At 42.7% G+C, this 14863-nt stretch overlaps 3 protein-coding genes across 3 annotated transcripts; 1 reads left to right on the top strand and 2 right to left on the bottom strand.

Annotated features, from left to right (window-relative positions):
• Positions 1-1813: 1813 nt before the first annotated feature.
• Positions 1814-4272, top strand: EAH_00021630 (hypothetical protein, conserved; the record flags this gene model as incomplete). Its single annotated transcript, XM_013393395.1, has 5 exons — positions 1814-1960; positions 2761-2889; positions 3178-3378; positions 3848-3933; positions 4197-4272. 5 exons carry the CDS (start codon positions 1814-1816, stop codon positions 4270-4272), a joined length of 639 nt encoding a protein of 212 aa, XP_013248849.1.
• A 5545-nt stretch (positions 4273-9817) lies between these two features.
• EAH_00021620 (hypothetical protein) lies at positions 9818-11646 on the bottom strand (the record flags this gene model as incomplete). The annotated part of the gene is made up of 2 exons (XM_013393394.1): positions 9818-10981; positions 11125-11646. 2 exons carry the CDS (start codon positions 11644-11646, stop codon positions 9818-9820), a joined length of 1686 nt encoding a protein of 561 aa, XP_013248848.1.
• Positions 11647-11679: 33 nt separating this feature from the next.
• EAH_00021610 (hypothetical protein) lies at positions 11680-12941 on the bottom strand (the record flags this gene model as incomplete). The annotated part of the gene is made up of 2 exons (XM_013393393.1): positions 11680-11888; positions 12083-12941. The coding sequence occupies 2 exons, from the start codon at positions 12939-12941 to the stop codon at positions 11680-11682; spliced, it is 1068 nt and encodes a 355-aa protein (XP_013248847.1).
• Positions 12942-14863: the final 1922 nt, after the last annotated feature.

Raw genomic sequence — 14863 nt, 5'->3', positions numbered from 1 at the left:
ATGTTTATACATAAATATATATTGTATAGTTTGTATATTTCTTTCTTTCATGTTTGTATTGGCCCCTATTGGTGTATTAATTTGCATGTTGCCTTCAAACCGAGGTGAAGGAGAGTTTGTTGATGTTCTTTGTTTGTTTTTGTTTATCTTTTTAGTGGCATTTATTTGTATTATTATTGAGCTGTACGTACACCGCATTTGCATGCATGCATCCTGATAGTCATTGTAATAATATTATTATTACTATTACTGATGTTTTATTGTTAGTTATTAGTTATTATTCTTATTCTTATTCTTATTCTTATTACTATTATTATTATTATTATTAATTATTCCCATTATATCACTATTGTTGGTCTTAGTAAATTATTATGATAATTGTCTTCATTATTATTAATATTATTGATGTGGGGCGCTGCACAAATCACAATTGGATACGAAGACGTTTGAAAGGAACAGAAACTATGAATACACTGACGCGCAAACACATCTTTAAAAGACACTAAATAAATAAACATGTTTAAAAGTATGGGGGCGAAAAGAAGAAAGGGCCGCTCACTTCATTACTCTTCACCCAACTGTTGACTAGGAGGCGGCTAGCTGGCTAGCTGTTGTTAGTTAAGCTAGTGCAGCCCCACTGTCTAGCTAGCTAGCTGGAATAGCTAGCTGCTGCATAGGTAGCTTAAGTGAGATGAATACTGATTGATAACTGAGCAGCAGCTGCTGCAGCGCATCTATAGAAAGACAAGCAGAAGACAGACAAGCGGGGGCTTAATAGTAGGCTTAATAATGAATGTTAAGGTGCCCCTTCTCGCTTTCCGTCTAGTACATAACTGCCTAGACTTAGAATAAACAATTAATTATTTAAAATAATTAAAATTCTTTCATTCTTCTCTCTTGCATATTTGCTGAAGTGTACGTACACTACAGCGGCCACACCAACCGCCTATGCGCTGTGTGCGTGGGGCATTACTGTCGACTGAGTTAAAGGAAGTTTGAGCATAGATGAATAATTAAAATATGATTATTTAATTTGCAATTAACAACGAAATCAAGTACAAAATGCTTGCATTTTATTCATGAAGAAGGCATCGAGCGTGTTGCGGCTGTTCAGGTGTACGCTGGCTGATCGCTGCAGATTCTATCACTTTTTCCTACAAAAAAGAGATAAATATATGGAATTGTTGAGAATTAAATGAATTAATTAATTAAAGTAAAAGATAATAGCGAAATAAGGGGTCTGAGGTATCATTTGAGCTGCTGCATGCGTTGGGTTCAATCGATGTGCTGCTGCTGTTTCTGCCGCCTCTTGCTGGTGTGCTAGAAGAAGAAACAGGAGTTGTGCATCTTTCAGGGGGAAATAAAGGTAATTTATTGGGTTAAAATACCATTTTAAATGCAGGTTTAGACTTAGAAGGAGTCTTTCTTCTTCCTTTTCCGCTGATCTCCCTCACCGCTCTGCTTGAGTCAATCGAAGCACACAGGCAGCTGCACAGCAGTATCACAGTTTGTGTTTTATGCATTCTGTCTTAATTTAATATAAATTTAATATTTATTATTTGCTAAAAACGTCAACAGCAACGCCAGCACCTTGCAGTGCAGCAGCTGCTGATGTTGTTTGCCTCCTGCAGCGCGTTCGGTGGTTAGTCAACACGAAACGGTTAACTCTAAACCCTAAACCCTAAACCCTAAACCCTAAACCCTAAACCCTAACCCCTAAGCCCTAAACCGTACAATGGGCAACTCTATGAGCTGCTTTGATCGCTGGGGCAAGAGAGCCCCTGATGGAGCTCTCTTTGCAAATAGAAAGAGAATGAGCGAAGCAGAGAAAAACTCACCTACGTTTATTGAACCGAAGGCCTCCGTATCAACTGCTGCTAGCACTGGAGCAGCACCAGCAGCACCAGCAGCAGCAGCAACACCAGCAACAAATGTTGCAGCAAAAACTCTCTCATCCAAAGTGAGCATGCAAATGATAGACTGTTCTCTCACTAGAATATAAATAAATGTATACACGCACATATATATATATATATTTATATTTATATTTATATTTATATATACACGTGCTAAACTATATTATTCATTAGTGTCTGCTTGTTAGTTCTATCATGCATGCATTGTTATGTTGCAGTGTAGCTTTTTGCATCTGCCCTGCACGTTTATATTTGGTGCTTGCGTATTTATTTATTTATTTATTCATTTATTTATTTCTTCATTCATTCATTCATTCATTTCTATCTGTGTTTGCTTGCTTGATATATTTGTTTGTTTTTTGCTGTTATTTACCTTTTTGTTGATTGTATATATTCATATTTATTGTTTGTTATTAATTTTAATTTTATTATTATTATTAATTTTGCGATTGTGTGCTTGATGATTTCTTTGTGTGCTTATCTTTTGTTTGCATCTGTTTGTTCGGGTTATCATTTGTTTTTCTCTCGCTTATTTACTTCTTAGTTTGTTTATTTAATTTATTTATTAATGTTTATTTATTAATCTGTCTGTCTTGTATATAGTTCTGTTATCAGTGTATAGATGCATAGAAATAGTTTGTGCTTCTATTTCTGTATTTGTTTGTTGCTCATAAAGGAGAGGCGAGTAAAGATGCAACTAAATAATAATAATAATAATAATAATAATAATAATAGAATACATTAATTTATTTAATTAGTTAGTAAACAGATATTTGTTTATTCATTTACTTTTAATTATTTATCTTATGCTTAATTGTTATGTTTTGTCTTCATATTACTATAGGCAGCTACACCTGGAGAAAGACCAAGCAGAAGACGTCAGACATACAGCAGCAATGCAGCAAAGTCTGCAGATACAGAGATGAGTAGTTATGATGAAGGAGAAGACTTTGAAGAATCTGAAGACGAAGAGGTAATTGCAAGCATTAATTTATTTAATTAGTTAATAAACAAATATTTGTTTATTCACTTACTATTATCTATTTATCTTATGTTTACCTAATTATGTGCATAGAATATATTTATTTATTTATTTTCGATTGATTTATTTTTTTAATTAGCTCGTGTATTTATTTGTTCTTTTTGATCGATTGATTTATCTAGTTAGCTAATCTGTGTACTTATTTATTTATTTATTTATTTACTTATTTATTTATTTTTGCTTTATTTATCTGTTTGTTATTTATTTATTGGTGTGCAGCTCACAACAAGCGACGTACGCCAAAAGAAATTAATGACTTATAGACGAACGCTTACGAAGGTAGTGAAGCTGAAGACTCATTTATTAAATGCAACAGTTAAGGTTACTTGTTCTAGAGACGGCAAAGAAGTAGAATGGTATAAAGGGCATTCAGCAGAAGGGGGAAAGGCAAGACCTGTAGGATCTCTGCCCGTTGAAAAGGTACCTTAAACAACCCTAAACCCTAAACCCTAAACCCTAAACCACCGATACTCGAATTCAAAGCCTAAAACACCTCAGACCGTAAACCCTATACACTAAACCTTAAACCTCCGAATGAATTAGTGAATAAGGATTAAAGCAAATGAAACCCTAAACCCTAAACCCTGAATGCGGGACTCTAAACAAATTCAAGTAAATAAAACTGCAAACCCTAGTAGGGCTAAGGAGTTGTTTGTTTAAACCTTTCTCTGTTTGCTTTCTCTATTTGTCTGTAGTTCTGCTCCTTTAATGCATTTATTTTTTATACTCTCAGCAACACTAAAAGTTTAATAAGGATTAAACCGACTTTATTTGGCTTAGAGATTGTATCGTTTGCTTTTCATTTCATTGCTTTGTTTTTGCTTCTGCATATATTATTTATATTTTTAAACTAATTATTTATTTATTTTATTTATTTACTTATTTGCAGATTACCACGGTTAAGGCACAGGCAGACAATCCTAAAGGCCTTACAATCAACGTGAACAACCCGGCACCCACCACCTTCTCCTTTACGTGAGCTGCAAATAAATTATATATATAACTAGTTTAATTAAATAAATTATATCTATTTAATCCATGCATTTATATTCTAGATGCATTTATATTTAAATGTACATACAAGCATATATATATATATATATATATATATATATATATATAGCATCTGTACGGATTGTAAAAATATGCATTTATTTTTCGGTGTTTGTGTGCTCGTTTATTTCTTTGTTGTTCATATCTGAATTGCTTATTGTCTTTTTGTGTTTATATTTAAACAGATTCAAAACAAAAGAAGAAAGAGAAGCCTGGCAAGATCAACTGGAGTCTCTCCGCAAATTCATGGCGATGATCTAAACAACAAATCAACACTCTCTGCTGCATGCATGCATGCATGCGTTGCTTAGATGCATGCGGTTGTATGCATCCATGCATGCATTCGCTGCTTAAATGCATGCATGCAATAAGTATTACAGAAGCAAAAGATGGAGGGAACCCGCAACAAACGAACAAAAAAGAAGAATGAGGGCCACGCGGTGTTTTGTTTAATTAATTAAACTGTGCTTGCAAAGATTTAAAAAATGCAGCCTGCATGCATGCATGCATGCATCCATGCATAGAGACATGTATGCATGCATGCAAAGATTTACTAAGGCATGCATGCATGCATGTCCTTGGTGTATGCGTACATGCTTAAGTGGATGCATGCATGCATCATGCATTCATGCTTGCATGTACTACTACTAAGGCAGGCATGCATGCATCTGCTAAAGCAAGCATGCATGCATGCACTGAACATGCATGTTTGCATGTTCTAAGGCATGCATGCTTGCATATACGAAAGCATGAATGCATGCACTAATGCATGCATGCGTGTTAGAGTGGCTGTTTAAACATAGCGAGAGATCATTCCGAACGCCGCATTCACGAAGACAAAAGAGGAGGGGGCGAAGAGAGAGGAAGAGATAACATCAAGTGGAAGCAGAGGAGACAGCAGAGGGTATATAGAGACATACAAACATCTCCTAAGGCCAGCAACTCAAACCGAAGCAGCAGCTGCAGCCGCAGCTGCAGCTTTACCTCCTTGCTGCTGCAGCTGGAGCAGCAAGAAATGCAGCAAAGGCAGCAGCAACAGCAGCGACTGCAGCTGAAGCAACATGCTCCTCTGCAGCAGCAACAGCTGTGACTGTTGTTGTTGCTGCTGCAATTGCTGCTGCTGCAGCGTTTTTCTACTTTGAACTGTCTCTCAAAGGTATTAATGGCAGCTGGTGATGTTAGCATATGTGCTGCATGCATGCATGCATGCATGCACTAAGGCATACATGGAGCAGCAGACAGGAATTGTTTGTTTGTCTTTGTGGTATTTATTCCATCTGTCTTCGCCGCATGCTGATGCGTGCATATGCACAAAGACACAGACAACGGCGGTAGAAAGGAGAGAAAAAGACAGAGACAAAATGTAGAAATAAAAAGAAGAGACAGAGACAGATATAAATATGAATAGAACAGAAGTAGAAAGAAGATAAAAGACAGCGACAAATGGAAATAGAAATAAAAATAAGAGAAGGAAGCAAAAAGAAATAGAAATAGAAAGAAAACAAAAGAAAGAGATTAGTCGTTCAAGCCGATAACTAATTCAAGTAATATCTTTTGCCTCCTCTTCCTCGTGCAAGCACTTCTCTCTGAAGTACATTCAGGGTTTCTTTCGTTGCTGCTGCTGCTGCTGCTGCTGTGAAGGGGGCTCCTGTAGTAGAGCTAGCTGCTGCTGTTGCTGCTGCAGCTGCTGCTGTTGGCGCAGCATTTTCTTTGCTGTTCTTTTTAATGCGAAAGGGGCGTTGATGAGGGAGGCAGCATCAAATTCGTCAGGAGAAAAAGGAGTAAAATCCAAAGAACGAAGTGAAGGAAGAGCACTGAGAACTGTCAGCCTGAGCATAGCAATAAAAAACATGGGTATGTACGTACACCCCAAGGTGTAACAAAACAACTAAACCCTAAACCCTAAACCTTAGGGAGATGCACACCTCAGCATATACTTTTGTATGCGGCTAAACAAAAATAAAAATGGAAATACACAGCAGGTGTACATACACGGCAAGAAGGAAGAGTAGGAAAGGGAGGAAGAGAGAAGCAGCACACGATGCAGCTAGCTAGCTGTTACAGCAACTAGCTAGCTAGCTAGGCAGACAGCTAGTTAGCCAGCACAAGATACGTGCATGTACACCCCAACATGCAGATGCGCATGACAGTATGACTGAAGCAAGCAAATAAATAGCCAGCAAATTCTTTGGGCTGCACATACACCCCAACCACTAGCTACGGGGTGGAAGATAAAGCAAAGAGAAAAGCAAGAGGAATGGAGCAGAGATCAGCAAACAGAGGCGAGAATAAAAAATAGAAATAGAGGCACAGGGCTATAAAGAGAGAGAGAGCGAAACAGAGGCAGAGGGAGAGAGATAGAGAGATGGAGACAGCGACAGCAACAGAAACAAAAATAAAAACAGAGACAGAAGATAAACAGAGAAGAGAAGCGGAAGCAGCGATGATTAAGTTATGAAGACCTTATGTGTATTGACAAGAATATCTCTTCCTTTAATAAGTTCTTTCTGTCTCTTTTTCTTGTGTTTATCTTCAGGTGGTGAGCAGCCTCTAATCATCGCAGTGTTTATTATTTGCAGGGCCTTTCCATTTATTGTGTGTTGGTGTTTTAGTATGTTTTGTTTGTTGTTTGTTTTTTGTTGTTGCTGTTTGCTTTTTTAATTTGGTTTTTTGCTTGTTGTTTGCTGCTTGTTGTTGTCGTGTTCTTGCGTTTTTGTTTTGTCTTGTTCTCTTTTATTTTTGACTTTATATTATGTTATATAATGTTATACCATATAATATATATAATATGTGTACTATATTATATTATATTATAGTATAGTATATAAATTTTTTTTAATAAATCAAGATGCATAGAGACAGTCTTATTACCGGTATTGCGTATCGAGTTGAATTTCAATTGGGTTCCTTGTGAGAGTGAGTGCATGCAGATGTTTATTGTTTTGTAACACCAAGATAGAGAGGGGGTCTTCTATTTTATTGCAATGAAGATAAATGCATTGAATTCTGTCTAGCTCCGCTAGAGAAGGAGGTACAGCTTGTAGTTTATTAAAAGAAAGATCAAGCCATAGTAAATTCTGCTGCGGCTTCGGTAGAAGCAGAGACAAATGATGCTTCAGCTCAGGGGCCTCTTGCATTTCATTATTGTTTAGGCGAATGGCTGTTGTATAACGTGAAATATAACAAAATTTGCGTTTCTTCTCCTCTGCATGTACACTAGAAGAAGAGGCATTTCCCTTTAATGCCATTGAACACACTGACACCACGCGAGCATTGCGGCTCAAACAAATTGACTTCCGAATTGGTGGAGATGCTGCTGCTGCTGCTGCTGCTTCTGTTGTTGCTGCTGTTGTTGTTGGTGTTGCTGCTGCGGCTGCTGATGCAGCGGGAGCAGCAGGAGCTGAGGGAAGGAAAGACACACGAGCGGGGTTGCGAAGACTGTAGCGAGGGCCGAAGGAAATTGTTAGTCGAGGAGAATTAGAATAAGAGACAGAAGCAAAATCTTGCGCTGCATTTGAGGGGCTATCGCCGTCTTGTGAATTATCTGAAGAGCTAGATTGATTGGCGCTGTTGTCTTCCCCATGGATATCTGCTAGAGATCGAATAGAACGAAACGACAAGTCGATGGGCGGCCCAGGCACAGCTACACTGTACACCCCAGCCCTTGTTGCAGCAACAGCAGCAGCAGCAGAAGCTGCAGCAGCTGCACCAGCTGCACCAGCTGTTGGACGAGCCACAGAAATGGAAGGCATCTGCTTGCCTTCTGAAGAAATAGACAGTTCTCTCTACATGCAGAATACGAAGTTGTTTATTTAGGTTTCATCGGTAGACGAGGTTTATGGTGTACATAAACTGACGCCCCTAACCGCTCACCACTAGGAAGCACAAGAGGGGAGGACTGCTTAATCAGTATAATTAACTTATACGATATACTCAGAATGATTTATATTTAAATGTAAACACAGTTTATTGAGATGCTATGGGCGCTATTTCTAATACGCTGCACAAGATGAGAAGAGAGAACTCCTTGCGCGTCCGTTCATATACTAAAGTGCCCTCAGAACAGCGGAACTCACTGAATTAAATATTTCAAATAATTAAAAAGGAAACTAAATAAAAAAATAAATAAATAAACTTCAAAGTTGAACTAAATGCAGCAACAATTGAGCCCCTCAGGTCACCTGCACCGGCGCCTCAGAGGAAGGCGAAATACTCTGTTTTTACATGCAAGAAACACAAGAATAAACTAAAAGACGACTAAAAATGAATTTAAACAATTTAAAGTTTAATAAATTATATTTTTTCAACGAATGTCAAGCCAAACAAGTGCAAGCAGACCGAAAGGAAACTGTATAGTGAACAGCTGGCATACACTGTTACCACCTGAGATTCCTAAGCTATACTGAATCGGTGCACACACTATATCCAGATACCAAAATCGACCATTCTCGCTGTAACCCCTAATAAGCAGAATTAACAACCAAATATAAGATCGAGTTCCTACTATTGTTCAGAAGAAAACCCAGAATAATAGAACTGATGCCAGACCCTCACCGAGGGCGTGGGCCAGGGTCACAGCAACGCCCTCGCACCCAGCCCCAAGCTGGTGCCGGCTGGCGAGCACTCTGATCCAATTAAGCTCCTTTTCTATCTGAAAGTGTCCTAATCCCCAAAATATTCTATAGTATTCATTCTTTTTCATGATATTAGGCCTCTAGTGGCCACGCCAAAGCTCCATTGTAGTGCCTATGCACTACAACTTCCCACTTTCTTGAGCCGAAACCGCTTCACGGTTTCGTTTATTCTTTTTCTTCTCCAACCCTTATATTTTCTTTGCATCATTATTGGGTTGCTCCATAAATCTGGGTCAGCGGAGCTATCAACTGTTCGGCAGTCCGTTAACGGGGCGGGGGTCCAGACTTTTCAACCCTGTATATTAGCCTCATCGGAACTCAACGGAAGTGGCTGCCCCTACATCTCTTGCTTCTATTCCTCTACCCGAACCTCTAGTCGGTGTCTCGACGGCCTCGGGTGGTCTTCCAGGAGTGTGTGTGCTACTGTTCTGCCTTCTGTTGCATCGCAGGATTGTTGTGCTCTCCTGTGTGCAGCTAATTCAGGTCCGCCTTGTTTTTCACCCCTACAACTACGTTTCTTCTTCTCTCTCCGCAATTACATTATTCTGATCCTATCGCTATAGTCCCAGTGTTGTCGCTAATTCTGTCTGAGTGTCAAAGTTCGTTTATCGTAGCTGAAATTTCGGCTAGACCTCCAGCGCGTGCCGTTGATTATTTTATCTGCGGCGGCTCTACGGCGTGCTTTTGTGTTTGTACGTCTCCAGACTGATTTTCTACCTCCGGTAAACTAGCGATTATATTTTTATTCAATATTTTGGTCGCCTATTTGCTCGCTTAGTGTTCTGTTAGCAGCGTGTAGTGATGCTTACCCCTCTTCCTAGGTGGAATTAGTGTGTACCGTGAACAGGGTGATGAGTACATATTTTAGGTTTACCTGTACTACTGTGGTTGCTAATTTCAACACCTTTCTTACTATTAGTTCAGTAGATAACGACTGCATGGGAAGCCTTAGGACCTTGCAGGGCTAGCTAATTATACCTCTACCTAGACCTATTATATTTTTGTGCGGTGTCGTCGCTGCTGAGGTAGCGCGCCTTGGCATTTCGGCTGATGTTCCTACCTCTGTTTCTACGTCAGCTATTCCAACGCCATTCCTAGTACATTCACCCTATCCCTTCTGGCTAATGTTTAACGCAATTATTCCTATTTTTCTCTTGCTATTTACTACCTCTTTAATTTCCCCACTGTTTCGCGGGGACGAAGTGTGCCATCTTACTAACGGACTCAACCAACACCAGGATAGAGTCATGCCCCGTCTTCGTAAGCAGGAGGTCGGTAATGAAATCCAAGCCGACGTGGCTCCAGCGACGGGAGGGAATAATTAACTGTTGGAGAAGCCCGGCAGGTTTTTGGTTGAGGGCCTTGGAGGCGCGGCACTGCGTACAGGACTCCGCGTAGGCGGTAGTGTAATTGCGCATGCTGGGCCAATAATAAAGCTTGCTGAGAGATAAGAACGTTTTCTTCTGACCCCGATGCCCTGCTGTTACGTGGTCGTGATGGTTATATAGAATGTGTGTAGGGGACTCAGGAAACTGCGGAACACATATACGCCATAAGCCATGTATGCAAACGCTGAGGAAAGGGGTGACAAATCTGAAGGCTAGGAGGCGGTTGCGGAATTCCACCTGGACGGTTGCACCGACTGCCTGAACCGCCGTGTTGTAGGGCACCCGGAAAACGGGGCACTTCGCATAAGCTGCCGGCCAATCCAAGGTTGCGCAATCGGCGGGCTGCACTGGGAGGATGGCGGGTGGCTCGGTGACGTTAGCAGAAGACTCGTTGGCTTTGTGCGAAACGGGAGGAGACTGCGGACGAGTCCGAGGCGTGCGACGACGAATGCCAGCCAGCTGCCGGTAGTTGACCTGCTTTCCCCTGGTGTGATGAGCTGGATCTGGGTGTGCAGGAGCTAACATAAGCTGGGCCAAGGACCCCGAGAGAGGAGGCGTAGGTGGACTAGGCGGGGGGGACGGTGGTGAAGAGGAATGAAGACGAGACAACGCATCGGCCACCGTATTACGCGCACCCTGTAGGTAGGTGATAGTGAGATCAGGAAACTCCGCGAGGAAATCTAACCACTGGGCGGTGCGTCCCCGCAAGGGTTTGGACGTCTGGAGCTTCCGCAAGTGGGTGAGAGCTTGGTCGGTGAATGCGGTAACCTTACCGACGCGAAGTAGGTGAGACCACTTGCCGAGGGCTGAGACTAGTGCCAACAGTTCCTGATCGTACATCGAATATTTCTGTTGAACGGGAATCATGGCCCGACTGAGGAACCCAATTGGCAGTCCAGCTTGTTCGAGTACGCCGCCAATGGCGTACCCGGAGGCATCAGGGTAGAGCTCAAAGCCAATACCATATTCATACCGTGTAGTGGAGTTCGTAATCCAGTGGTGTTGGTTCGTGCTTGTTCGATCAAGGCTTTAATAGGCGCTTTCTTTCCAGGCTTGGTGCGTTGCTTAGTTCGCTTAGGAGGTGGCCGTACAAGGGCAGCGGCCTCCGCTTCAGTCATCTCAGACACTTGCCCAGCCAGAAGATCGTACGCTTCTTCTGCTGGAGTCTGTTTGGGCGCAGTTTGGTGACCCTCTTCAGTTCGTCTGTCCATGTGTGCGCGCACTAGGGGCAATTCACACCACCTGCCATCCAGATACGTACCCAACTTATCCGATTGGAAGTTCCAGGCAGCTTTATGTTTCGTCAACCAATCAAATCCTAGGACTATATCATAGGGAACTGGGCCCACTAGATAATCGCCGGTAAAACATTCACGTCCACACCAGATCGTCAAATTCTTCACGGTTCGATCAATACGCGACTGAGAACCGTTCGCTACGGTAAATACACACACATCCGAAAGTTTCCTCACTTTCAACTGTAAGGCTTCAACCAATCGAGGGTTGATGAAACTGCGTGAGGCTACAGTGTCTAGGAGCGCCTCACAGGAACGCCCTACCACCTCCACGGGTTGTACGGCCGGCGTGCCCACGCTGCACAACATTCCTTCCATTTTGGAGCCCTCATTGACAATGAGCTCCAGCCATCACGGTGGCAACTCAACGTTTGTGACGGACTGACTGTCCTCAAGAGATGCTCCGTCATTCACTTCTCGGCTGTTCTCGGTATCAAGTGCCACCTCCCTGCTGCCTGAGGGAGCCTGTGCAGCTGTCCGTCGCTCTGCGGACAGCTTCCGACAAGCAGGCGGTCCTTCATCGTCCACTGGCGCCCCTTGTTCCTTATGGATCGGCTTCTCTGCCCATCGAGAGGAGACTGGAATGGCAGTAGGTTCTGTCGCTGCTGCGCTGATCACACCTCTACCACGATTTGACAGCCTCGCACGTTTGTCTTCCGCAACGTCGAGGCTCCCTCGTTTAAACGTTGAGATTGCTGCTCTGTCTGCTGTGCGGTTGTCGATGAAGTAAGGGTGCCCCTTCCTGTCCTCATACGACCAGATGTTCGACACTCGCGTGCGTAGTGACTCATGCCTCCGCAGTTCCGACACGTTTCGCCAGGTTTGCGCAACTTCGGATCGCCGGTTGGACAATTCTTAGCCGTGTGCCCCTTGCCTTTACACTGGAAACATATCATTTCTGTTCGGTCACCCGATGCCTGGGTGTACCGTCTAATCCCAGTAGACGCTGGCCCACGTGGAAACTCCGCTGCTCTCCCTGCCAGACTAAGTTGGAATTCCCGTTCACGCCTACGGAATTCGTCCTGTGCGGCTCCCCACGGGGCGGCGATAGCGGCTAATGCGTTGGATGCAGCTCGCCAATTACTGAATTGTATCGTACCTTGCTGTGTTACGGCCCATCTGAGTTCCGCTGGGATATTCGTTAAGAAGTAACCAACTAGGTCTTCTGCCGGTAGCTGGATTCCGCGAGCTGTGATTCGACTGAAGTTAGCCGAATAGGCGCTGCAGTTTCCAGTCCATTTGTTAGCTGCCATTTGGTAAATGAGTGTTGCTCGATTTACCGTGCAGAAATCTTTTATTAGTTCCTGTTTAACGAGTGACCAATCAGTCATGTCCGTACCGGATCGTTGCAGCTCCGTCCAACACCGTAGAGCGTCCTCATCGATATATTTCCCAAGTTCGTCACCCCAGAGCTCTGGTGGAAGACCCATCTTCCTGAACCGTCGTTCTATAAGCGTCAAAAAGGGTTCCATGTTATTACCCATCTCCCGAGGGATAGACGGTGCTGGTGTGGCCGACCTCTGTTCATTCATCTGATAAAGGCAATCTTGCAGCCATTCTATTTGTCGCTTTAATTCAGCTATTTCCTCGGACTGTTCCCCTTGTGGCTCCATTTCCGCGACCGGTTTCTTTGGAGCCTACATTAGAAGATGTTCTCGAGAGGCTAGATTGGCTACGGCTGTAGGTTGGGGTGCCGAAGGGCCGCTGGATCGACTTGATTCCCCGTACAGTGGACGTTCGGCTCGATGGTGGGTCAGGTGCACTTACCACCTGGCCATTACGTAAGTACATGGCGATTATCTCCCTGAAGCTTGCTCTCGGAGGTCCCCAGGTCCGTCGAATGGAGTTGTTTGTGTGAAATAAGTGTGTGTTGTTTTTTTCGTTTTTAATTTTAGTTTCCCGGAACAGCCTCCAACTGTAGTTAACAGCAGGCCTACTCTGTTACTACGTGAGATTCCTAACTATATTGAATACACTACATCCAGAAACCAAAATCGACCATTATCGCTGTAACCACTAATAAACACAATTAACAACCAAATATACGATCAAGTTCTTATTATTATTAAAAAAAATCCAGAATAATAGAACTCATGCCCGACCCTCGCCGAGGGCGTGGGCCAGGGTCACAGCAACGAGCCCCACGCTGGTGCCGGCTGGCGAGCACTCTGATCCAATTAAGCTCCTTTTCTATCTAAAAGCGTCCTAATCCCCGAAATATTCTATGTTAGTCATTCTTTCCATAATATTAGGCCTCTAGAGGCCACGCCAAAGCTCCATTATAGTGCCTGTGCACTACAGAAACAGTCAGTTGGTTTGGAGGCCCACCAGTGTTCTGTGTGGTTTGTTTGCAGAATAATTTGTAATTGAGGCCTTAAAGGAATACTTAATGATGAACGTAAATAATTTAAATATATTTAATTAAATGAGCCGGATTTGTACAGCTTAAATAACAGGACCTATCAATACTAATACTGCTTGTCTTTGTGTAGCGTGCCGTGTGTGTGTTCTTCTATCTATCTCTCCAACCTAACTAAGCCACGCCTGTCTTCTCCTGGTGTTGTCTTTTAATGACTCTCCCTCCTGCAAGCACCTTATAAATGCATTTGTTTGCGTTGTTCTATTTAACGAAAAAAACAACATTCATTCACCATCAGACAGCCACCACGGTATTGCGTTTCCCATACACAAGGTAATACAGGTCTTCAAACAGTCAATCTATCCGTATCTTTTGTCTCCTTCTCTTTCTCTCCCTCTTGTTTGTTTTTTTTCTGTTTCTCTCCAACGATGAAGCTCCTTTTAGGACTCTTAGGGGCTTTCCTGCTCGCCGGGCCCGCCGCAGTATCAGCGGCAGCAGCAACAGCAGCAGAAGCAGTAGCAGAAGCAGAAATGCCACTAGCTCCTCGCGATGCCATCAGTCAAATGATTTATCAATCTATTATTAATGAAACCATTCCACCCGCATTGAGAGGCTCCATTCATCGGGCCCCTGTGACGTCTGCAGCAGCAAGAAGATAAAACGTTCTGAAAAGACAACAGAAGATTAATACACAAACAATAATCCGATGAAGCATAAATGAACATAACAGCAAAAACAAGCAGGTTGTTCATATTATGCCCTCCTTTCCTGTTGCATGCACATACACATTTGTATTTTGGGTTTCTTCTTCTTCCTTTGTTGAGTATTAACTAACAGGTTATACTCCTTGAGGTGTGCGTACACCATTGGGGCATGCAAACAGGCTTCCTAGAAGTAGGAAGCGCTCATTTTATTAATTCTTCTTCCTTTTTGTTGTTGTACGATTTGCTTCAATACAGGGAAGGCGAGGATAGCCACGGAGATAGAGACGGAGACAGCGAGAGAAATAAACAGCAGCGTAGAAGCAAAAATAAAGACAGAGACAGAAATAGAGAGAGACAGATTGAAAGAGGCAACGACTGTGACATAGAAAAACGTAAACAGAGACAGAGACAGACAGAGACACAAAGAGAAGCAAAGACAGAGAGACAAGCGCAAGCACCGACAGAGAAGGAC

Source organism: Eimeria acervulina, genomic scaffold (genome assembly GCF_000499425.1).
Source record: "Eimeria acervulina Houghton genomic scaffold, Eah_scaff155, whole genome shotgun sequence".
NCBI lineage: Eukaryota > Apicomplexa > Conoidasida > Eucoccidiorida > Eimeriidae > Eimeria > Eimeria acervulina.
Note: the sequence above shows the minus strand (reverse complement) of the source record. Positions and strands in the feature narration are given on the sequence as shown.